Below are 26108 nucleotides of genomic sequence, written 5' to 3' on the forward strand. Positions count from 1 at the left end.
TCGGTGATCTTTGCCAATATCATACTGTCTTGATCCCTGTAGTTTTAATAAATCCTGAAGTTTGTTTGTTTGTTTGTTTTTTGAGATAGAGTCTCACTCTGTCACCCAGGCTGGAGTGCAGTAGCGCGACCTCCCTGCGCCTCCCAGATTCACGCGATTCTCCTTCCTTGGCCTCCTGAGTAACTGGGACTATAGGCACGTGCCAAGCCAACATCGGGTAATTTTAAATCCTGAAATATCTTGATGTCATGTCATCTAAGTCCTGTAATATGTTCTTATGTTTTCAAGTTGGTTGGGATATGCTAAGTCATTTGTTATTTTGTATAAATCTTAGAATCTGCTTGCTAATTTCTACCAAAAAAAAAAAAAAAAAGCCTGCTAGGATTATGACTGGAATTATATTGAATTAATAAAATTGAAATTTTTATAATACTGAGTCTTCCCATTCCAAAAATGATTATTTCTATTTATTTAGGCCTTATTTAATTTCTCTTAGCAATGGTCTATGGTTTTTAGCGTAGATGTCTTGCATATGTTTTATCAAACTCAATTTTTAGTATTTTATGTTTTTTGACACTCCCATAAATTGTTATTTACTTTTCCTTTTTTTTTTTTTTTGCTTCTAATATATAAAACACAACTGATTTAGCTATTTATTTATTTATGACTCAGAGTCTCACTCACTCTGTCACCTAGGGTAGAGTGCAGTGGTGTGATCTCAGCTCACTGCAACCTCCACTTCCCAGGTTCAAGCGATTCTCGTGCCTCACCCTTCCCAGTAGCTGGGACTACAGGCTCGCACCACCATGCCTGACTAATTTTTATATTTTTAGTAGAGATGGGGTTTCACCATGTTGACCAGGCTGGTCTTGAACTCCTGACCTCAGGTGATCCACCCACCTCGGCCTCCCACAGTGCAGGGATTCCAGGCATGAGCCACCATGCCCAGCCCTGATCATCTATCTATCTATCTATCTATCTATCTATCTATCTATCTATTTTATTTTTTGAGATGGAGTCTTGCTCTATCATCTGAGCTGGAGTGCAGTGGCATGATCTCGGCTCACTGCAAACTCTGCCTCCTGAGTGCAACCAATTTTCCCACCTCAGCTCCTGAGTAGCTGGGATTACAGGCATGCACCACTACATCCAGTTAATTTTTGTATTTTTAGTAGAGATGGGGTTTCATCATGTTGGTCAGGCTGGTCTCGAACTCCTGACCTCAAGTGATCTGCCTGCCTTGGCCTCCCAAAGTGCTGGGATTATATGTGTGAGCCACTGCACCCGGCCTGATTTTTTTTTTTTTTTTTTGAGACAGGGTCTCGCTCTGTCACCCAGGCTGGAGTGCAGTGGCCGGATCTCAGCTCACTGCAAGCTCCGCCTCCCGGGTTCACGCCATTCTCCTGCCTCAGCCTCCCGAGTAGCTGGGACTACAGGCGCCCGCCACCTCACCCGGCTAGTTTTTTGTATTTTTTAGTAGAGACGGGGTTTCACCGGGTTCGCCAGGATGGTCTCGGCCTCCCAAAGTGCTGGGATTACAGGCGTGAGCCACCGCGCCCGGCCAATTTTTTAACATTAACTTTATAGCCTGTGACCTTATTGTGATTTTTCAATTACTATTTCGAATAGTTGTTGTCTTGATTCCTTAGGACTTTCTATGTACACAATCATGTCATCTCCAAATGCAGACTTACGTCTTCGTTTTTTGATATTTATGTCTCATTTCTTTTTCTTATTGATAATGGATTTTTGCAGTTTATAGTGTATTTTTTTAATAGGTGCCCCTTACCAGATTGAGGAAGTTCCCTTCAATTTCTTGTTTGCTGAAAGCTTTTTATCATAAATGGATGGTGGATTTTGTCATATGCTATTTTTACATATATGAAGATGACTGCTCTGGTTTGAATGTTTGTTGCCTCCAAAACTCATGTTGAAAATTAATTCCTAATGGCAATATTGAGAGTGGGGTTTTTAAGAGGTGACTGGGCCATGACGGCTCTGCTCTCATGAATGGATGAACCTATTCACAGATTGGTGAGTTAATCAATTAATGGGTTATCACAGGATTGGGACTGATGACTTTATAAGAAGGGAGGCCTGAACTAGCACATTTGCATGTTCAGCCCCCTTGCCATGTGATGCCCTGCAAAGCCTCAGAATTCAGCAGAGTCCCCAACAGCAAGAAGGCCCTCACTAGACACAGCCCCTTGACGCTGGACTTCTCAGCCTCCAAAACTGTAAGAAATAAACTCCTTTTCCTTATAAATTACTGAATTTCAAGGTATTCTGTTATAAGCAACAGAAAAATGAACTAAGATAATGATCATATGGTCTTTCACTTTTTCTGTTAATATGGTGAATTAACAGGTAGAAAGAAACCCTACTTAATCATCATTTTTGTATATCATTATATTTGATTTGTTAATATTTGGTTAAAATTTTTGTATCTATGTATGGAAAAGATATGGGTTTATGCTTTTTTTGTAATTTCTTTTTCGGGTTATGGTATGTTATGTTGGCCTCATAAAATGCATTCCTTTTCGGAAGGAGTTTGTACGATACTGCTGCTACTTCTTCCTTAGATATTTAATGGAATTCACCAGTGAAACCATCTGGGGCTGGCATTTTCTTTGTGGAGATTTCTGATAACGAATTCAATTACTTTAATAGCATAAGGGTACTCAATTTCTTTTACATCTTGTGTCAGTTCCGGTAAGTTGTATTTCTCCAGAAATTTTAAAATTTAAGTTATCAAATTTACTGGCATAAAGTAATTCATGGCATTCTCTTATTATTCTTTTTTTTGGAGTAGGGGTAGAGTCTCACTCTGTCACTCAGGCTGGAGTGTAATGGCGCGATCTTGGCTCACTGCAACCTCTGCCTCCCAGGTTCATGAGACTCTTGTGTCTCAAGTTCCAGAGTGGCTGGGACTACAGGCACCCGCCACCATGCCCAGCTAATTTTTGTATTTTTAGTAGAGACAGTGTTTTGCTGTGTTGGCCAGACTGGTTTGGAACCCCTGACCTCAAGTGTCCAGCCTACCTCGGCCTCCCAAAATGCTGGGATTACAGGTATGAGCCACCATGCCCGGCCTCTTATTATTCTTTTAATGGCTATTGGATCTAAAGCGAAAATTCCTCTTTCATTCCTGATATTAGTAATTTATGTTCTTTAAAAAAAGAGAACATAAATTACTAGATGTTTACCATCTTTGTTGATCTTTTCAAGAAATCAATTTTTGGCTTTATTAATTTTATTTCTTTTCTATTTTGCTGATCTCTGCTCTTATATTTAATTATTTTTTTCTTCTATCAGGAATAGTTCTTCTCTTTAAAGTGAGAGATAAATATGAAAGATGAGAAACAGTGTTGCAATCAAGGTCAATAGAAAGTTCCTTTGCTAGTCCAGGCTTAAAAGATCTTAATTTGCTTCAAGTCCCAAGCCCTTCCTCCATAGGCCACGGACTTTTTGAAGAGAGATCCCAACATCTCAAGGGTGTGCCTCCACCCTAGTCAGTTTAGCTATTACCTGCAGTAATGATTTCTCAATGCCTGCTCAGCCCTCACTCACCAGGGCAGTATCTTCTTGTCCCTTCCCTTACAACCATCCCGGGTTCCTTCCCTTCTTCATCCAATAAGGTAATCACATCTGGTTTAGAAATGGAAGGTCCTGCTTAAAAGAAAAATGTGACATGAAATTATACACCCAAAAATCTTTAGATTCAGATTTGGTTAAATTTATAATTAACTATAAATCAATATGACACTTTATAAAGCCTAAGTGCAAAGAATTGCAAGGCAGTTGAAGAATGCTCATATTAAGGTAACTTGAGGGTCACAACGAATAGCCTGTGTGAGGTTAAATTAATTATACTAAGGCCATTATATTAACCATCTGGTCAAGAACAGGCCTTAATATAATTTAACCTCACACAGGCTCTGTTGAAAGGCAGTATTGTGTAGAGGGAAGAACACAGACTGGGTCCAGACTGTCTGGCTTTACATCCTGCCTTTGTTTCTGTGTTACCTAGCAAATTATTAACCTTTTGTGTCTATGTTTCCTCAAATAAAATGAAGATAATAGTATCTTTTCATAGAGTTGCTGTGAGGATTAATTAATAATGAACAATGCTTAGAATAATGTTTAAGCCCAAATATATGGTGATGTTTATTAACATATACACATAATACATGTATTAGCTATTAGCTATTTACTGTTATCATTTTGATGAGTGCATAATAAAAGGTTTATTGAGACATTCTCAGATCTTTTCTAGGATATTCATTCAATGTTAAAGGCCAGGCTTTTAGATTTTAATTTTCAATTACGAAGTAGGTAGAACTGAATACGTCTGTTATAGGAAACAGAATGTGTTTCAGGGTTTTTTCTGTTTGAGACGGAGTCTCGCTCTGTCACCCAGGCTGGAGTGCAGTGGCGCGATCTCAACTCACTGCAACCTCAGCCTCCTAGCTTCAAGCAATTCTCCCTGCCTCACCCTCCCAAGTAGCTGAGATTACAGGCACATACCACCATGCCTGGCTAATTTTTGTATTTTTAGTAGAGATGGGGTTTCACCACATTGGCCAGGCTGGTCTCGAGCTCCTGACCTCAAGTGATCCACCTGCATCGGTCTCCCAAAGTGCTGGAATTACAGGCATGAGCCACCATGCCTGGCCTTGAGGGGTTGTTTTTGGGATGGAGTCTTGCTCTGTCACCCAGGATGGAATGCAGTGGTGTGATCTCAGCTCACTGCAACCTCCCCATCCTGGGTTTAAGTGATTCTCCTACCTCAGCCTCCCAAGTAGCTGGGATTACAGGCATGCACCACCATTCCCGGCTACGAGTTCTAAACAACCTTTCTGGATCCATCTCACACTATCTATGTTCTACAGACTCCTTTGATTTTTAGAGAAACTCAGAACCCCTATGTCTAGGTATTCTACTTGCAGATGGACTAGAAAGTGGTGTGAAGCATTTATGTCAATTCCAAGCTCCAATATATGGTGAAGTCTGGTTTCTTGAACAATGCTTTTGCCATATTCAAATCCATCTCCTTGGATACTAAGGAAATCAGGAATTACAGAGTCTGAAGGAAGCCTGAAGGGCATAGCTGACTGGACATGATGAAATGGAGAGGCCTAGTTCCAACCTAACAAAGCTTAAATCATTCCTTTGGGAACAGAAAGTGGAAGTTTTAGATCGTTTTTCTAAATATAGTCCTGAAATTGACAGCAGAGAAAGTTAATATCATTTGGGATAAATAAACTTACCTAATGAAATGAAGTTGCTATAGTTCTCCCACATCACATCCCTATATAAGTCCCTCTGAGCAGGATCCAGGAATTCCCATTCTTCCTGTGAAAAGTCTATGGCCACATCCCTGAATGTCACTGAACCCTGAAAAAACAAACTCAGTTATTACTTGTGAAAATAAATTAAATACTTTTACAATGGAAAGAGGGGAGATTGAGGATTGCATTGCAGAGAGGGGTAACATGGCATGCAAACAGCACTGGTCTGAAAACTTGTGACATGAGTAGGGGCCAGTAAGAAAATCAGTATTTCTGAAGCATTGAGCCTACATGTTCTTAAATAGTCCTGTGGCTACAGATATGATGACATTTTCATCCAAACATATCTAGAAATGAGTACGTAACCCAAAAAATCCTAATTAAATGAAATATTGCACACAAGCCTTTTGAATACTATGTGTCTCCACCATAAATTCTTTTTTTTTTTTTTTTTTGAGACGGAGTCTCGCTGTGTCTCCCAGGCTGGAGTGCAGTGGCGTGATCTCGGCTACTGCAAGCTCCGCCTCCCGGGTTCAAGCCATTCTCCCGCCTCAGCCTCCCAAGTAGCTGAGACTACAGGCGCCCGCCACCACGCCCGGCTAGTTTTTTGTATTTTTAGTAGAGACGGGGTTTCACCATGTTAGCCAGGATAGTCTCGATCTCCTGACCTCATGATCCACCCGCCTCGGCCTCCCAAAGTGCTGGGATTACAGGCTTGAGCCACCACGCCTGGCCCACCATAAATTCTTTAAAAATATGAGGTCTTGAGGCAAAGTACAGAGGCTCATGCCTATAATCCCAGCACTTTGGGAGGCCCAGATGAGAGAATCACTCGAGCCCAGAAGTTCAAGACCAGCTTGATCAACATTAGCAAGACCCTGTCTCTACAAAAAAAGAAATTTAAAAATTTAAAAATTTAAAAAAAAGAAATATGAGGTCTTGGGCTCTCTTTTTCCCTTTAACGATCATTTAAAAACATTGATAAAAATTTATCTCACATGTGCTACAAAATCTCTAAGAAGATAGATTCAAATTCATCACAAACTCGGGTTTTATTATAAACACTTTCCCTTTTATAACCAATTTTTTAGCAAACTTTCAAAAATTTGTTCGATGGCAGTCTACATTTTTAATATATTAGATTCTTTTTTCTTTAGATATTTTAATTCAATAAAATCTTGAAAGTCTTCCCCAATTCTCAATGTCTACAATATCTAATCCTTACGGATGTGAATCATCTTCTTGCTTGTCACCATCTATCATCTCTCGAACATAGTTTTTTTGTTGCTGAGTTACAGGATACTGAATCATGAAGATATCATAAAGATATCACCGGGACACCAGTATCAATCATTTTCTTTTTTTTTTTTTTTTGAGACGGAGTCTCACTCTGTCGCCCAGGCAGAAGTGCAGTGGCGTGATCTCAGGTCACTGCAAGCTCCACCTCCCGGGTTCACACCATTCTCCTGCCTCAGTCTCCCGAGTAGCTGGGACTACAGGTGCCCGCCCCCATGCCCGTCCAAATTTTTTTGTATTTTTAGTAGAGACGGGGTTTTACCATGTTAGTCAGGATAGTCTCGATCTCCTGACCTCGTGATGCACCCTCCTCGGCTTCCCAAAGTGCTGGGATTACAGACGCGAGTCACCACGCCTGGCCCCCTGTATCAGTCATTTTCATGAAGAGTCATTTTGCTCCCCAAAAGATATCTGGCCATATCTGGAGACAACTTTGGTTGTCACAATTGGAGGAAAAGGTGTGAGTGTCACAGGCATCTAATGGGTAGAGGCCAAGGACACTGTTAGACATCCTACAATGCACAGGACAGCCTCCTACAATACAAGACTCTCCAGCAAAATGTTAATAGTTCAGGCCAGGTGCAGTGGCTCATGCCTGTAATCCCAACACTTTGGGAGGCCAAGGTGGGCAGATCACTTGAGGTCAGGAGTTTGAGACCAACCTAGTCAACATGGTGAAGCCCTGTCTCTACTAAAGATACAAAAATCAGCTGAGTGTGATGGTGGGAGCCTGTAATCTCAGCTACAGGAGGCTGACGCAGTAGAATCACTTGAACCCAGGAGACGGAGGTTGCAGTGAGCTGAGACCACTGCACTCCAGCCTAGGCGACAGAGTAAGACTCGGTCACAAAAAAAAAAAAAAGTCAATAGTTTCAAGGTTGAGAAATCCTGCTTTAGACCAGCACATCCTGTAAAAATACACAGTGGACCTCGTTCCTGGCATTCTTCTCCGCAGGAGGAAATCTCCATTGATTGATGTATCTATTTGCAGTCCTATTCTGATCACATCCTATTCACCCTATTGGTGAAGGAGGGATCCCTGCCCTAAAAAGTACAAGACAATCAAATAGCCCACGCCGGACAGATGAGATTGACAGCAATTTGTTAGATGCATATATTCAGAGCCTGAGAGAGGACATCATACATCACGCAGGGGCACAAGGGGGTTGCATTCAAGAACAGCATGAACAAGCAGGGGTGTGGGAGGCAGGCTTTACAGTAATAACAAGGTGAGGTGTTCCCTGGTTCCTGTAGTGGTATGTGATTGGCTTGTTTGAATAATTCCATAGGCTAGGAGGGAGGTGAAACCCATTAGGTTGAGGACCATGAGGGGTGTAACTTGTCCAGCTCATAGGGGAACTAGCTGAGTAGGAAGCCTTTCCCGCTGGGGGTGGGCATGTCGGGTAAGAGCAGGGAAACTCATGGTTAGGCCTTTAGGGTCTCAACAAAGGTGCCAAGGCACACATGAAAGTTTAGGCCTTACCTTATAAGGCCCAATTACATCTCTACCCAATTCACCTAACCCTAAAAGCCTTCCATAGCATAGGGTCTCAACACACAAAAAAACCAAGGTCAGTCAACACTAAATCCTATCTTATATACTTGAAAAACTCAGATCTGTGGAGAAGTTTAGAGTTTTCCCCATAAGCAATCAGATAAGACCAAAATCTCTCTGTCATCAAATCACAGATCTTAAGGAAAGCTCAAAATAGGGACCTCCCACTTAACATCAGTAATCAATTCCTGAAAATCAGACATTTTAACGATTAACCAGGTACCTATTTTTCCATAACGTATTTTCTATTTTCTTTCTTTTCTTCCTTCCTTCCCTTTTCTTTCTTTTCTTTTTTTTTTTTGACAGGGTCTCACTCTGCTGCCCAGGCTGTTGCCTAGGCTGGAGTACAGTGATGTGATCACAGCTCACTGCAACCTTGAATTCCTGGCCTCAAGCAATGGCCTCCCAAAGGAGGGATTACAGGCGTGAGCCACTACACATGGCCTCCCATTATGTTAAATCAGAGCATTATAAAGTGTTGTATGTCAATTCCATCCCTCAAACTAGAGCTTCGCACATTTTCCTCCAATATAGAACTATGGGACACAGTGGGTCAGTGCACACACAATATCTTTGCTTTTAGTATTTTTTTTTTTTTTTTTTTTGAGACGGAGTCTCGCTCTGTCACCCAGGCCGGAGTGCAGTGGCAGGATCTTGGCTCACTGCAAGCTCCGCCTCCCAGGTTCACGTCATTCTCCTGCCTCAGCCTCCCAAGTAGCTGGGACTACAGACGCCCGCCACCACGCCCGGCTAATTTTTTGTATTTTTTAAGTAGAGACGGGGTTTCACCATGTTAGCCAGGATGGTCTCGATCTCCTGACCTCGTGATCCGCCCTCCTCAGCCTCCCGAAGTGCTGGGATTACAGGCATGAGCCACCGCACCCAGCCTGCTTTTAGTATTTTAATCATCTCTTTTACTAAATTCATTTTTCTCACTTGCTTTGTTTCTTTCTCCACAATCTTCTTCAATACTTTTCCAACCTTTTAGGAACTCATTTTACACTAGACAAAAACGAGGGCTACATGTGAAGCACAGTATGGAAAATTGTTTCCAACAAGTACGTAACAGCAGGAACAGCTGACGCTCAGGATGGTGCTGCTACCTCCTCAGTCACTAGCTGCACCAGGTACACATATGCCCTTGAATGATAGTTACACACATTTCAAAACATCTGCAGATGGTTCCATTGGTCTAACAACTGTATTTGGGATATAACAAGATTCTTCCTGGATGTTATTTTTGTTTAAAAAAAAAAAAGGCATTGGATCAGGAGCGGTGGATCACGCCTATAATGCCAATATTTTGGGGGGCTGAAGTGGGAGAATCACTTGAGCCCAGGAGTTCGAGTTCAGCTTAGGCAACGTAGTGGGACCCCATCTCTACAACAAATTTTAGAAGTTAGCCAGGAGTGGTGGCACGTGCCTGTAGTCCCCAGTACTCAGGAGGCTGAGGTGGGAGGATCACCTGAGCCTGGGAGGTTGGGGCTGCAGTTAGTTGGGATCATGCCACTGCATTCCAGCCTGGGTGAACAAGTGAGACCTTGTGTCAAAAAAAAAAAAAAAAGAAAAAAAAAAAAGGCTAGGTGTCATGGTGGATGATGTCTCATGCCTGTAATCCCAGCACTTTGGGAGGTCAAGGCAGGTGGATCATTTGAAGTGAGGATTACAGGCGTGAGTCACCGTGCCCAGCCATGGAGCAGGTTCTTGGATGAAGCTCTGGTAAGCAGGAAGTTTCAGAATAAAAAATGAATCTATATACATGATACAGAAATTGACAGTATTTCGAAAAGGACAGAGAAACATTAACTTACATGGGCCATGGTTTTAGAAGCGCAAAAACTGGTCAGTCCTTTTCAAGATTTCTCTGTTGGAGAACTATGGAGTCCTGATAAGCCAGAGCTGAAAGAAAAAAAAGAAACCATGAAATAAGCTGTGCCACAGAGCTCCCAAAATGATGTACATCATAAATATGAAAACTTTTTTCTCTTCCATTCCTTCTCCCAAACTACTTCCATTGGCTCTTCCAAACTACTACCTACCATTATGACCATCCTATCCTATACCCACATAAACTGGGGAAAAGTATAGGGAGTCTAAAGAAATACAAGCTCTGGCCAGGTGCAGTGGCTCTCGCCTGGAATCTCAGCACTTTGGGAGGCCGAGGCAGCCGGATCACCTGAGGTCAGGAGTTCGACACCAGCCTGACGATCATGGAGAAACCCCGCCTCTACTAAAAATACAAAATTAGCCGGGCGTGGTGGCACATGCTTGTAATTCCAGCTACTTGGGAGGCTGAGGCAGGAGAATCGCTTGAACCCAGGAGGCAGAGGTTGCGGTGAGCCGAGATTGTGCCATTGCACTCCAGCCTGGGCAACAAGAGCGAAAGAAGAAAAGAGAAGAGAAGAGAAGAAAAAGAAAAGCTCTGAAGAAATAGGTGACAAATGATGAACTTGGTGTAGAAGGCTAGCTACTTCTGCAAGAGGATTTTGGACCAGGTTGCCCTCTGGCAATGTGGATGGATCTGGTCCAGGCACTGGATTACTCAGATTTGTTCTGAGCAGCTCCTCCTCACTGTAAGACAACTTTTCAGGACTGAGATGGGCCCTGAATCCTGCCCCTAGAATCCTGCCTGAACTGCCTAAACACAACAACTAAAAGACCACACAGATTGAACCTGGCACCTTCCACCAATGTGAGGCTACCCTTGCCTTCCCCAGCCAGGAAGCTCACCACTCCAGTTTTCCAAACAGGGCCTCCCATACCTTGACATCCTTCACCACTCCTTCTCTTTTATTGACTTTTTTTTTTTTTTTTTTTAAGATGGAATTTCACTCTGTCACCCAGGCTAGAGTGCAATGGCACGATCTCAGCTCACTGCAACCTCCAGCTCCCGGGTTCAAGCGATTCTCCTGCCTCAGTCTCCTGAGTAGCTGGGATTACAGGTACACGCCACCACGCCCAGCTAATTTTTATATTTTTAGTAGAGACGGGGTTTCGCCATGTTGACCAGGCTTGTCTTGAACTCCTGACCTCAGGTGATCCTCCTGCCTCAGCCTCCCAAAGGGCTGGGATTACAGGCGTGAGCCACCGCGCCTGGTCCCACTTTCCTTTTAGTATCCAAGCTGGGGACGGAAGGGATTCATGATTCCTGCAGTTGGTCAACAACATTCATTGAGAACCTCTATGTGTTAGGTACTTTATACACACTGTCAGTTGTCCTCAGTACTGTTCTGCAATGTAGTGCTCTCCTTTTAATAGCTCAGGAAACTAATGCCCAAGGGTCGAATCAGTTAAGTTGCAGATGGAGTCTTGTTCTGTCACCCAAGCTGAACTGCAGTGGCACGATCGTGGCTCACTGTAACCTCTGCCTCCAGGGTTCAAGCGATTCTCCTGCCTCAGTCTCCTGAGTAGCTGGGATTACAGGCGCCTGCCACTATGCCTGGCTAATTTTTGTATTTATAGTAAAGACAGGGTTTCACCATGTTGCCCAGGCTGGTCTCGAATTCCTGACCTCAACTGATCCGCCTGCCTCAGCCTCCTAAAATGCTGAGATTACAGGCGTGAGCCACCACACCCAGCCTAAAAGCCAGTTTCTCTTTCAACTCAGGTATTTGTCTCTGAAGCAAGGATTTCTGCTTCATCAGGAGAAATCTGATATCAGCAATTTACTAAAAAAAAGAGTAATAACTAACAGTAGATTTTTTTTTTTTTTTTTTTTTTTGAGACGGAGTCTCGCTCTGTCGCCCAGGCTGGAGTGCAGTGGCGCGATCTCGGCTCACTGCAAGCTCCGCCTCCCGGGTTCACGCCATTCTCCTGCCTCAGCCTCCCGAGTAGCTGGGACTACAGGCGCCCACAACCGCGCCCGGCTAATTTTTTGTATTTTTAGTAGAGACGGGGTTTCACCGTGGTCTCCATCTCCTGACCTTGTGATCCGCCCGCCTCGGCCTCCCAAAGTGCTGGGATTACAGGCGTGAGCCACCGCGCCCGGCACTTACTTGTTTTTCAAAAACAGGGTCTCACTCTGTTACCCAGGCTGGACTGCAGAGGCATGATCTTGGCTCACAGCAGCCTCCCACCTCAGATTCCCAAGTAGCTGGGACTATAGGTGGGCACCACCATGCCCAGCTAATAATCTTTCAAAAAATATTAAATCTCAGAAGATAGCAAAATAGTTCTCTCCATCTATGGTCCACCTGCAGAAACATCAGTTTGAGCAATTATCCATGAACAAAAATGCCTTCACAATAGCTAAGGCAACCAGGTGAGAGATCGCAGTACTGGGTTGTAGCACAATAATAAGAAAAGAAGGCCGGGCGCGGTGGCTCAAGCCTGTAATCCCAGCACTTTGGGAGGCCGAGACTGGCGGATCATGAGGTCAGGAGATCGAGACTATCCTGGCTAATACGGTGAAACCCTGTCTCTACTAAAAAAATACAAAAAACTAGCCAGGCGAAGTGGTGGGTGCCTGTAGTCCCAGCTACTCGGGAGGCTGAGGCAGGAGAATGGTGTGAACCTGAGAGGAGGAGCTTGCAGTGAGCTGAGATCCAGCCACTGCACTCCAGCCTGGGTGACAGAGCAAGACACCGTCTCAAAAAAAAAAAAAAAAAGAAGCACTGAAGAGTGCAGGAAGGAGAGTTCGACATTACCCATGTCACCCTTCCCCAACTCAAGGCAGCACAGTGTAGACAAAGGTATTGCCCATTTGGGGAAGTCAGAAAAGTGAGCACAGAACTTTTGCCTGTTCCCTAATACCAGGCCTGCCCAGCAACAGGGAGACTCCCAACCCCAGACTCCAGGCCAGTAGCCACAGACTGACCCTCTAGACCTGCTCTGGCATCAAGAAAGATCATGAAGCCCAGGCTTCAGGCTTTCATGATGAACTCCACCTCCAGGCTGCCACCACCATCAGGCTGACATCAGAGGCCCTGGGCTCCAACAGCCCTCAGCAACAGGCAGGCCTCAGTGGCCTCTGCAATCAGGCGCATAACAGTATGGCACCATTCACAGTGGTCTCAGGCTTTGAGCGTGCCACAGCACTGCACTGGCCAGATTGGCCCTGGCCTTGGGGCATGCTATGTGCAACATCAGAGAATGTGGTTCCAGCCTTTTGGAGCATCCCAGCACTATACCCACCATAGCAGCCCCAGCCTTAAGAACCAAACCAGACAGGCTGCCCAGAATCACTGGATGGGCTGACTACTGATGGGCTTTCCCAGATGAAACTCATTCTGCAAAGACTGGAATAAATACACAGTCCTTTCAAGTGTGCAGACATCAACGCACGATCACAAGGATCAACAACAATCAGGGAAACATATCACCAATAGGACAACATAAAGTGCCATTGATTGACTCTAAAAAAATGGAGATGTCTGAACTGCCTGATAAAGAATTCAAATAGGCCAGGCGCGGTGGCTCACGCTTGTAATCCCAGCACTTTGGGAGGCCGAGGCAGTTGCATCACGAGGTCAGGATATCGAGACCATTCTGGCTAACATGGTGAAACCCCATCTCTACTAAAAAATACAAAAAAAATAGGTGGCGTGGTGGTGGGTGCCTGTAGTCCCAGCTACTCAGGAGGCTGAGGCAGGAGGATCACTTGGGCCCAAAAGTTCAAGGTTGCAGTGAGCTATGATCATGCCACTACACTCCAGCCTGGGCAACAGAGTGAGATGAAAGGAAAGGAAGGAAGATAAGGAAGGAAGGAGGGAGGGAGGGAAGGAAGGAAGGAAGGAAGGAAGGAAGGAAGGAAGGAAGGAAGGAAGGAAGGAAGGAAAAAGAAAGAGGAAAGAGAAAAAAAGAGAAGCAAAAAAACTTTCCAAACCTGAGGAAAGGTAAATATCCAGGTATAGCCCCAAGTTAGAAGGAAGAAAATAATAAAGATTAGGGCAGAAATAAATGACACAGACTAGAAAGCCATTAGAAAGAATCAATAAAATTAAGAGTTTTTTTTTTTTGAAAAAATAAAAAAACCTCACAAAATTGACAAACCTAACTAAGCTATATTAACCAAGAGAAAACAGAAAATATTGAAAATATTCAAATAAAACCAGAAATGAAAAAGGAGACATTACAACTGATACAACAGAAATACAAGAGACTATTATGAACAAATATACACCAGGAAATTGGATAACCTAGAATAAATGATTAATTCCCTGACACATACAACCTACCAAGATTGAATTATGAAGAAATAAAAAATCTGAACAGGCTGGGCATGGTGGCTCCTGCCTGTATTCCCAACACTTTGGGAAGCCAGTCATTATGACAAACAGTATGGAAAGGCCTCAAAAAATTAAAAACAGAACTACCATATGATCTAGCAATCACACTACTGTATATATCCAAAGGAAATGAAATCAGAATGTCAAAGAGATCTCTGCACTCTCACATTTATTATAGCATTATTCACAATGGCCAACACATGGAATCAACCTAAGTGTCCATCAATGGATGAATGGACAAAGAAAATCTGCTATGTATATAAAATGTAATACTATTTAGCTATGATAAAGAAACAAAACCTGTCATTTGTGACAACATGGATGAACCTGGAAGGACGTTATGTTAAGAGAAATAAGCCAGAAACAGAAAGATAAACACCACATGATCTCACTCATAAATGGAATCTTAAAAAGTTGATCTCGGCCAGGGGTGGTGGCTCACGCCTGTAATTCCAGCACTTTGGGAGGCCGAGGCAGGCGGATCACCCGAGGTTGGCAGTTCAAGACCAGCCTTACCAACATGGAGAAACCCCATCTCTACTAAAAATACAAAATTAGCTGAGCATGGTGGTGCACACCTGTAATCCCAGTTACTCGGGAGGCTAAGGCAGGAGAATCACTTAAACCCGGGAAGTGGAGGAGGTTGTGGTGAGCTGAGATAACACCACTGCACTCCAGCCTGGGCAACAAGAGCAAAACTCTGTCTCAAAATAAATAAATAAACAAACAAACAAACTTGATCTGATAGAAGTAGAGAGTAGAATGGTAGTTACCAGAATCTGGGCAACATAGCGAGACTTCATCTCTACAAAAAAAAATTAAAAAATTAGCCAGGCATGGTAGCATATACACCTGTAGTCTCAGTTACTCAGGAGGTTGAGGCAGGAGGATGGCTTGAGCCTGGGAAGCAGAGGTTGCAGTGAGCTGAGATCATGCCACTGCACTAAAGCCTGGGCAACAAAGTAAGATCCTGTTGAAAGAAAGAAAGAGAGAAAGAGAGAAAGAGAGAAAGGAAAAGAAAGGAAAGGAAAAGAAAAGAAAAAAATGAGTGTTAAACAAAATGTACCTTTTTACAAGGACTGCATTGGGAGACCTCAAAGACGGATGATGTCCTGTATCAGCAAGGTCGTGGGGATGCCGACACTAAGTCAGTCCACATTTAGAGCTATGTGAAGCAGCATTTCAACCCTGTAAACTCTGAATCGAAGCTCCACTTCCGACACTAAAGGGACTGTTTGTATCTGTACATAAAGATTATGCAGAGCTATGGCCAGGGCCGCTGGCCCACGCCTGTAATCCAAGCACTTTGGGAGGCTGAGGTGGGCGGATCACCTGAGGTCAGGAGTTGAAGACCAGCCTGGCCAACATGGTGAAACCCTGTCTCTACAAAAATACACAAATTAGCCGGGCATGATGGCAGGTGCCTGTAATCCCAGCTACTCGGGAGGTTAGGGCAGAAGAATCGCTTGAACCCAGGAGACGGAGGTTGCAGTGAGCTGAGATCGTGCCATTGCACTCCAGCCTGGGTGACAGAGGGAGACTCTGTCTCAAAAAAAAAAAAAAATTTATGCAGAGCTATGCTGACAGCATGGTTTATAATGGATTAAAGCTGAAAGGAACCTAATTTTGGAATGATTCAATAACCTGTTGTTTATCCATACCACTGAAAATGATGCAACTATTAAAAATGATGTTGCCTTAATTTTGAATGGGTGAAGCCAGTGTGTTTTAAAAAAAGAAAATACCAGCATGTGTAGTGTGAAACTATTTTGACAGAAAAAAAAAAAAAATCATGTTTCCCTAGCAGGACCAGTTAAAATGTTTACAGTCACAGCCAGCAACACGCATCACCACATTAAATAGCGTGAGCCTGAAATACCCAAATACTCCAAATAAGACTTTCCCGCTTCAAGTTTTTCTTTCAGTCTTCCCTTTAACTGAGAAAAAAAGCTAAGGATACTGTAAAAACAGATGCTGTTTTTCCTGAGTGGCTTTTTTTTTCACTTCAGCTTCCCATTCATGAACCAACGCTATGATTTAATTTGCCCATGTGTGTTGGAGTATGGCCTAGAAAAGAATGGCAAAAAGTCCCTGACTGATGTCTTCTAAGCACTGAAGGCAGCCCCATGCTGCTTCCTTTTACATCTTCTGGACAAACAGGTTTATTTTGCGTCTGAACCAGTTCTTTTGGCTAAGATGCCTATGAAGCCCTCCAGCAGATGTTGGGTCTCCTTGACCAACTGGTCTCACTTTGCATATAACATCATTAAAATAAAAACTGTAAGGCATACATCTGTATGAAATCCAGTTACCTCCATAAAGACCCTATAGCTTCAGTATAATCTGGACTAAACTTGACAGTGCGTGCCATCATCAGATCAGTATCTATCAGATTGATATCTCTTCCCTTCATCATGAGATTGCTGAATAAAGCAGAAAGGATTTTTTTTTTTTTTTTTTTTTTTTTGAGACAAGGTCTCGCTTTGTCACCCAGGCTGAAGTGCAGTGGCACGATCTCAGCTCACTGCAACTTCCACCTCCTGGGTTCAAGCGATTCTCGGCCTCCCGAATAGTTGGGATCACAGGCGTGTGCCACTATGCCCAGCTCATTTTTGTATTTTCAGTAGAGATGGGTTTCACTATTTTGGCCAGGCTGGTCTCAAACTCCTGACCTCGGGTAATGCACCTGCCTTGGCCTCCCAAAGTGCTGGGATTACAGGCATGAGCCACCGTGCCCAGCCAGATTTTTTTTACGATGATATTTGGTATACTGTTGTAATTACCAATATATGCTTTTTTTTTTTTTTTTTTACTGCATGATATTAGGTTACTTTCCAGTTCCCCCATATGAAATGGTGAGAACTACAGTTTCTACCTGAAAGAATTGTTATGAGAACTAAATAAGATACTACATATAAGGCACTTAGAATAGTAAATAAGCATTTCATAAGTCAGCTATATTACTAAAGATGAAGAATACTACTTATGCTTCTTCCCACAATTATTTTTAGAATTCTTCCCAGCACTTTGGGAGGCCAACGCAGGCGGATCACTTAGGTCAGGAGTTTAAGACCAGCCTGGCCAACATGGTGAAACCCTGTCTCTACTAAAAATACAAAAATTAGCCAGGCACGGTGATGCATACCTGTCATCCCAGCTACTTGGGAGGCTGAGGCAGGAGAATGGCTTGAACCTGGGGGGTGGTGGTTGCAGTGAGCCAAGATCGTGCCACTGCACTACAACCTGGATGACAGAGCAAAACTCTGTCTCAAAAAACAAACAAACAAAAAACATTCTTCACAGCCCTGCTGTTGATAGATAATCCTTCTTGATGATCAACAGTTTACAAAAGGAGGGTACACAGATAAGACAAATGTAGTAGGATACTAATTTTTGGATATGGGTGATGAGGAAAAATATTAAATTACAACCTAACGGTAACAAATCTACTGAGCATTTATTATCTGCCAAGCATTAACTAAGGGTTTTGCATATATTAATTCCTCTACTCAGAGCCATCCTATATCGTAGGGTCTATCATTATCCTCATTTTGCAGATGATGAAACTATGGCACAAAGAGATGAAATAAATTGTCCCAAGCTCAGGCAGCTCTAAGTGGCAGGTTGAGGACTAGAACCCCACTACTTTAGCTCCATAACCCAGACGACTGTCACTGTACTAAACTGCATCTCATGAGACCTGATAAATACGTGGCCTGAAACAAACTCACCCTGTCAAAAACTTCAAACCACTTTCCAAATTTCTACTGTCTTCCCTTCCCTTCTAATAACCCCTTCCCTTGTTAACACAGACCTCTCCACTAAAAATCCTGTCATATTATCACTCCTTAAAAGCCTCAAAAGCAGAAAAGATCCTGTCGTCAAACCACCTCCTTACCTTTCCCTGATTTTGAACTCAGGGCGGTGGGGATCAAAGAGACCTAGTGTGTCATTCCATCTAAACTGTAAACTCCTCAACTAATCACCATCGAATGAAAGTTCTGCGCGGTGGCTCATGCCTGTAATCTCAACACTTTGGGAGGCTGAGGTGGAAGAATTCCTTGAGTCCAGGAGTTTGAGATCAGCCTGTGCAACATAGGGAGACCTCATTTCTACAAAAAATTTTAAAAATTGGGCGTGGGGCCACGTACCTGTGGTCTCAGCTACTCAGGAGGCTGAGGTGGGAGGATCACTTGAGCCAGGGAGGTCCAGGCTGCAGGGAGCGAGATCACTTCACTGCACTCCAGCCTGAGGGACAGAGTGAGACTTTGTCCCCCCCACCCCCCCGCAAAAAAAAAAAAAAAAAGTAATAAAATAAAGTTCTGGTCGGGCACGGTGGCTCACACCTGTAATCCCAGCACTTTGGGAGGCCGAGGCGGGCGGATCACAAGGTCAGGAGATCGAGACCACGGTGAAACCCCGTCTCTACTAAAAATACAAAAAATTAGCCAGGCGCGGTGGCGGGCGCCTGTAGTCCCAGCTACTCAGGAGGCAGAGGCAGGAGAATCACTTGAACCCGGGAGGTGGAGCTTGCAATGAGCCAAGATCGCGCCACTGCACTCCAGCCTGGGCGACAGAGCAAGACTCTGTCTCCAAAATAAATAAATAAATAAATAAATAGGCCGGGCGCGGTGGCTCAAGCCTGTAATCCCAGCACTTTGGGAGGCCGAGACGGGTGGATCACGAGGTCAGGAGATCGAGACCATCCTGGTGAACATGGTGAAACCCCGTCTCTACTAAAAAATACAAAAAACTAGCCGGGCGAGGTGGCGGCGCCTGTAGTCCCAGCTACTCGGGAGGCTGAGGCAGGAGAATGGTGTGAACCCGGGAGGCGGAGCTTGCAGTGAGCTGAGATCCGGCCACTGCACTCCAGCCTGGGCGACAGAGCCAGACTCAGTCTCAAAAATAAATAAATAAATAAATAACAAAATAAAGTTCTGCAGTTAGCTTCTCTTCAGGAGGTTTACTTCCAGACCATCCAAATGATTAGAAAGAGGCAGCTCATAAGAGAAACTAAATTACTGCCAAATGCTCACGTCAATACCTACTGGAAGCCGGGCGCGGTGACTCATCCCTGTAATCCTAGCTACTGGAGAGGCTGAGGCAGGAGAATCCCTTGAACCCAGGAGGCGGAGGTTGCAGTGAGCCCATCCTGTCACTGCACTCCAGCCTGAGTAACACACCCAGACTCCGTCTCAAAAAACAGACCCAGAGTCCATCTCAAAAACAAAACAAAACAAAACAAAAACCTACTGGAAAGGGGTAGGAAGTTGGAATCTACCCTGATCACCCCATCATTCACTGGGAAGGAAGGACAAAGCACTAGGTCAGTGGACAGGACATTTCAGGAGTTAAAGCCTAACCAGCCGAAGATTAACGGGAACAAGCCCGCATAGTCCGACAAAATCGTATCTATTGACAGGTAGAAAGGGAGAAAATTCCACAGGAAGGGCTGGAATAGAATGGACGAGAGAGAGGGGAAAAGCTCTTTTTGTAAACGGTTGAGTTCCAGCTGAAGGATTCTAAGGAGGATCTAATGACAGCTGCGATCTGGAATGGCTGTTGTTTCCAAGGTGAGATTATGAAAGGCAGGAATTAATGAGATATTGAATGCAATCATGAGTGTAATCAAGAGGGTATCCCCAGTAATAGAATGAAAACAGCAAAGCAAGTCTAGAACATCACTGGTAAGAAAACTGTAATCTCTCAAAGAGGGAGTCATTATGCCATTTTACAACTACTGCACCATCTGGGAAGAAATCATGTTTTCTATTAATTTTGCAACTGGCGTTATCTGTCTCTTCCTTCCTAGCCTGATTAATGACAGAGCTGCTTCATTGTTCAGTCCGAGCTGATTTTCACCCCTTCACAGAAGAGGAAAGCAAATGTCCCCACGCCCAGAAAAATAAAGATTACACTTCATGGAACAAAAAGGAAACACTCATCTGGATGTTGACTTGTGTATATGCAACAGCAATAATTTCCTCCTCTCCCCGCTGCCTTCCTAAAGAACAGCAGGATTGGGAAAGGAGACGGGAATTTTGAGACCCCAGGCCTTTCCTGCAGCCGGCCTTGGCTGATCAGGACACACCCCCGCTAGCGCACTTGCTCCCTCCGTCTACTGCGCGCAAAACCCGATGGAAATAACAGGGAGCCTGGAATAAAGCTGACCCTTTCCCGTATCAGAGAGAAAGGCCAGGTACACGAAGAAGGGGCTGGAATCTGTCTCCGAGTTCCCCGCAGTTTCCATGGGAGGGAGCTCGGGTAAAGCTGTGCAATCTGCAGTCCTTCTTCAGACTGCGTCTTTTTGTTTGGGGGCCTTCATTCACTCCGGGGTTCCTGCATCTAACTCGGAGCCATTCCGGGCCGCTGGACCTGCGCGGCTGTGAAGCGGTAAGGCAGAGGACGCAACAGGGCACCCGGCGCCCAGTCAGCGGCACAAACTCCACAGCTACGGCCTCCTGGCTCACACAGAGGTCCGCGCCGCCCCCGCGCCGCCCCCGCGCCCATTGCCTGGGTGCACGCGACCAACTCACCTCTCGGAGCCGACACCAGCAGGGAAGCCGGAAAGAACTGCGCGCGGAGGCCTGTGGGAAATGTAGTCCGCCGATGGGAGGGACTGGTTCCAGCCCCAACAGGCTGCGCGGAGTGCGCATGCGCGGGCGCTGGAGCTTTGGACGCTCGGGGCAGGAGGGCTTTCCAGGCTGCCTGGGGCTGAGGCGAGCTCGGGCTTGCGTTTGTTTTTGTCGCTGAGGAATACTTTATTTATTTATTTTTTTCTTGAGGCAGGGTTTCGCTCTGTCGCCCAGGCTGGAGTGCAGTGGCGTGATTAGTTACAGCTCACTGCAGCCTCGACCTCCGGGCTCAAGCTACCCTCCCACCTGAGCCTCCAGAGTAGCTGGGACTGCAGGCGCGCGCCACCACGCCCAACTAATTTAAAAAATTTTTATAGAGACCAGAGCTCCCGATGTTACCCAAGCCGGTGTCGAACTCCTGGGCTTAAAAGATCCTCCCGCCTGAGCCTCCCAAAGTGCTGGGACTACAGGCGTGAGGCACCAGGCTCAGCTGCGGAGGATTTAGAAAGAAGTTTTGGCACCAGCAGGTGCCTAATACGTGTACTAAACACCTAGCAGTTACTCACTGCATACACCCAAGCAAGGTGTGGGCACACATCAGGCATGTAATGAAAATACTCTCAAAGCCCACCAGAACCTGGAGCAGGACCTAGACCCAGAAAGGTCGCTCGTGCTCACTGCGCTCTCCCTTTCTCTCTCTCTCTCTCTGTCTCGTATCTCCTGCAATTGTGAATGTGTCGTTCTACTAGAAATACAAAAAATTAGCCGAGCGTGGTCGCGCGCGCCTGTAATCCCAGCTACTCGGGAGGCTGAGGCAGGAGAATCGCTTGAACCCGGGTAGCGGAGGTTGCATTAAGCTGAGATGCGCCATTGCACCCAAGCTTGGGCAACAAGAGCAGAACTCCGTTCCAAAAGAAAAAGACTAACTGGAGAGGTCTCAGATAAGATTGAATTTGTCCTGCCCTGCGTTCCTTCAGGAAAGAAATGGGATAAGCCCACCAGGGACCACCCTGAGGCATCTTCTGTACCCCAAATTCTTTGATATATTAGTTAATACATGAAATACTTTGTTCTTTCCTTAAGAATATAAAACTTTAGAAGATATTTGAAAATGCCTAGGCAATCTTGTTTCATTTTGCAAAGAATAGTATATGCATGAAATAGGAGATAAATGAAAAATCTGAGCTACTATATAACCCTAAGAAGGCGGCAGGCACGGTTTGGGAGGCCGAGGCAGGTGGATCACCTGACATCAGGCGTTAGAGACCAGCCTGGCCAACATGGTGAAACCTCGTCTCTACTAAAAATACAAAAAAATTTAGCCGGGCATGGTGGCGCACACCTGTTGTCCCAGCTACTCGGAGGCTGAGGCAGGAAAATCGCTTGGACCTGGGAGATGGAGGTTGCAGTGAGCCAAGATCGTGTCACTGAACTCCAGCCTGGGCGACAGAGCAAGACTCCGTATCAAAAACAAACAAACAAACAAACAAAACTACTAAGAAGGCTGAAGTCCCAAAGTATTTTTTAAATTCAAAATCACAGTCCTTTGTACCTGTTTACAATTAAATTTATGTAAGAAAATCAACACTCCATTAAAAAAAAGCAATAAAAAGAATTATTAAAACATCTCCTCCATATTCTCTTTCTGTTTTGACTTTTTTTTTTTGAAACAAAGTCTCACTCTGTCACCCTGCCTGGAGTGTGGTGGCACCATACTGTCTCACTGCAACCTCAGCCTCCCAAGTTCAAAGGATTCTCCTGCCTCAGCCTCCTGAGTAGCTGAGATTACAGGTGCCCACCACCACGCCCAGCTAATTTTTTGTATTTTTAGTAGAGACAGGGTTTCACCACGTTGGCCAGGCTGGTCTCGAACTCCTGGCCTCAAGTGATCCGCCTGCCTTGGCCTCCCAAAGTGCTGGGATTACAGGCTTGAGCCACTGCACCTGGCCTTGTTTTGACTAAGTTTTGAGGCCTTCTGATGCTAGGGGCTAAATTCTTCACACCCTCTTTGGTGAGGAGACTGCTGGTGAACATAACTAACTGTGGGCCATTTTCCTTGTCCAACAGCACCAGAGAATTAACGCCTGACTTCACTGAAGTACAATGGAGGGATTTTTGGAAAGGGCCCTGCTCTGTGTCAAATGATGGCGCGCGTAGACCAATATCATGCTCACTGACCTTCTGAAATAGGATTTTCTTCAGATTGTTTCTTTTCTCGTATTGTTCAGTTTGAAAAAAGCGGTTTGAATCTTCAATTCATCATAATCATGCAGAATAAGAGTGTTTCTTTCAGAGAGTTTCATTTCTTTTCTTAGTATCTAAATCTGTACTATTAATATTTTCAGTTGCCTCTCAGACATCTGCAGTTTCTCTTAGTAGAAAAAAAAAAAACCCACGTGTCAAATGCTCCATCATTTGACACAGAGCAGTGTCCTTTCCAAAAACCCTTCCATTGTACATCTAAAACCTGTCATTCTAACCTTTTTATTGTTCTTATTAACAGGTCATGGACAGGCACGGTGGCTCAAGCCTGTAATCCCAGAACTTTGGGAGGATGAGGTAAGTGAATGGCTTGAGCCCAGGAGTTTAAGACCAGCCTAGGTAACAGCTGACTCTACAAAAAAGTACAAAAATTAGCCAGGCATGGTGAGGCACATCTGTAATTCCAACTACTCAATTTTTTTCATATTTATATTTGTGTGTGTATATATATATATACACACACACACACACACACACATATATATATATGATTTTACTAACTTTGAAATCATAAAAACTAAAGGTGCCTCACCAGGAATTAAATCCATGTTATTTCTCAACATATTTCTGGAGCCTTCATTTATTCCAAAACTATATCTTGTGAATGTAATTTACATTAAATTTGCATATTTTGAAAGTGGCCCAACATGTACCAAACCTTGTGTTTTAATCATTTGTGGTAATATCGTATAATTTATGACCTCAACTTTTGTTAAATACCTTCATGACAAAGGCACTATCAGAATCTGCTGCAAAACCTCATACCATCAGCACTGGTGAAGGAGAAGGAGAAAGCTGTTGCTTTCTGCTTTCTTCTGTCTTCCTAATCTTGCATGAGTTTATCTCACTGGAAGAACATAGATCACATCTGGAATTCTAGAGGCAAGAGGGTCTAAAAACTGTAGTGCTGAGGCTTCCAGCCTCTGTAGCACAAAAAAGAGCCTGGGGCACAGTAGAATACTTATAACAAAACAACAACAACAACTGATATCCAACACACTTGGTTTTTTAAAAACAATTTTTTATTTTTATTTTTGGAGACGAAGTTTTGCTCTTGTCACCCAGGCTGGAGTGTAATGGTGTGATCTCAACTCACTGCAACCTCTGCCTCCTAGGTTCAAGCAATTCTCCTGCCTCAGCTTCCCAAGTAGCTGGGAATGCTACAGGTGTGTGCCACCGTGCCTGGCTAATTTTTTTTTTTCTTTTTTTTGGTATTTTTAGTAGAGACAGGGTTTCACCATGTTAGCCAAGCTGGTCTCGAACTCCTGACCTCAGGTGATCCACCCACCTCAGCCTCCCAAAGTGCTGGGATTACAGCCATGAGCCACCACGCCCGGCCGGTTTTTTAAACAATTTAATATCATCATTTAAAATTTGGCTTTTTTCTCAAAATTTCTCAAAAAAAAAAAAAGAAGGCCGGGCGTGGTGGCTCAAGCCTGTAATCCCAGCACTTTGGGAGGCCGAGACCGGCGGATCATGAGGTCAGGAGATCGAGACCATCCTGGCTAACCCAGTGAAACCCCGTCTCTACAAAAAAATACAAAAAACTAGCCGGGCGAGGCGGCGGGCGCCTGTAGTCCCAGCTACTCGGGAGGCTGAGGCAGGAGAATGGCCTGAACCCGGGAGGCGGAGCTTGCAGTGAGCTGAGATCCGGCCACTGCACTCCAGCCTGGGCGACAGACCGAGACTCCGTCTCCAAAAAAAAAAAAAAAGAAAAAAAAATCGTGTTGCTTCTCCAATGCTAGAAAGATATTCTACATTTTCTCCTGAAGCCCTTCTTGCTTTCCCTTTTACGATTAGATCACTCATGCATCTGGAATTAATTTATGTATTGTGAGGTAAGGGTCAAGATGAATTTTTTTATCAGAACAGATACACAACTGATCCAGTGCTTTTTATTGAAAAGACCACCATTTCCCAACCACATGGCCGAGGAAACTTTATCAGAAATTAGACAACCACATATATATATACAAAGAGAGATATTTCAGGGCTCTTCATTTTGTTCCATTGGTCTATTTGTTCATTCTTGCTCATTCTAACATACATGAATGAACATTCTTGTTTATTCTAACATACCTGCCTTAATGACTACAGTACAACTTGTCACATTAACAAACTCAAGGAGAAAAACATCGTATCAATGAGCCAAAAAGGCATCTGACTATATTTAGCAGATATTTCTAAAAAAAAAAAAAAAAAAAAAAGTTAAACAGGAACTGAGACAACTGAGCCACAACAAAATCTATTTATCTCAGACCTAGAGTAAACATTACACCAAGTAATTTTCATTAAATTGGAGAAAATGAACAGATGCCTGCTATCACCATGAATACTAAACCTTGTTCTGGAGACTCTATTACAATAACAATAATTTTAAAAATAATCACTATAAATATTTAGGATAAAACCAAAATTATATCTATTTGCACTTGACACACCTGATTGCCTAGAAAACCAACAGTCTAGTAAAAAATAAAATTTAAAAGATTATTAGGTAATAATGAAAGCTATGACTGTATCCACATTTAACGTATTCATATGACAGTATCAACATAAAAACAATATGGGAGAAGGTAAGTCCATTTATAATAAAGGACTACTATCTAGAATTTTATTTTTTAAGAATCCTATAATTCTTATATTTTAAAAGCTTTTTTAAAGGAACAGGCAAAGTCATAAATTGGCAAGTTACAGTGTTGAGCCAATATGCAGATGTGAAAAGATGCCCAACTCACTATTAACCAGGAAAATATTACTATGCATACCAGAAGTAAGGATATAAGGAAAACATATTTCACTGGTTGAAGGGATTGTGAACTGGGAGCATACTGATGCTTTCTACTTCTATGACAGTATCTAGTGAGGTTGAAAATAAATATTAACTATGACTGAGCAATTC

The 26108-nt window shown here is 43.8% G+C and overlaps 1 protein-coding gene and 2 long non-coding RNA genes across 8 annotated transcripts in view; 2 read left to right on the plus strand and 1 right to left on the minus strand.

The window, feature by feature from the left end:
* Window positions 1–20946, minus strand: part of ZFP14 (ZFP14 zinc finger protein) — a 50210-nt gene extending 29264 nt beyond the window's left edge. For 2 of the 6 annotated variants that reach the window (XM_077982332.1, XM_015123749.3), the window contains exons 1-4: window positions 20906–20946; window positions 9954–10041; window positions 5271–5397; window positions 3571–3672 (exon numbers count right to left, since the gene is read on the minus strand). In XM_077982332.1, coding sequence (XP_077838458.1) covers window positions 3571–3672; window positions 5271–5397; window positions 9954–9962 — 238 coding nt within the window. In that variant the 5' untranslated portion in view covers window positions 9963–10041; window positions 20906–20946. Of the gene's footprint in view, window positions 1–3570; window positions 3673–5270; window positions 5398–9953; window positions 10042–20905 lie in introns of those variants that run through there. The other 4 variants (XM_002801191.4, XM_077982331.1, XM_077982330.1 and 1 more) reach the window with 3 other exon arrangements.
* On the plus strand, window positions 8382–10043 carry LOC144337431 (uncharacterized). Its single transcript, XR_013410539.1, has 2 exons — window positions 8382–9008; window positions 9812–10043. It is a non-coding gene; the product is annotated as an uncharacterized LOC144337431 (long non-coding RNA).
* On the plus strand, window positions 10930–18154 carry LOC144337434 (uncharacterized). Its single transcript, XR_013410542.1, has 3 exons — window positions 10930–11122; window positions 14928–15860; window positions 17583–18154. It is a non-coding gene; the product is annotated as an uncharacterized LOC144337434 (long non-coding RNA).
* Window positions 20947–26108: the final 5162 nt, after the last annotated feature.

The sequence above is a fragment of the Macaca mulatta genome, chromosome 19, assembly GCF_049350105.2.
Source record: "Macaca mulatta isolate MMU2019108-1 chromosome 19, T2T-MMU8v2.0, whole genome shotgun sequence".
Lineage (NCBI taxonomy): Eukaryota > Metazoa > Chordata > Mammalia > Primates > Cercopithecidae > Macaca > Macaca mulatta.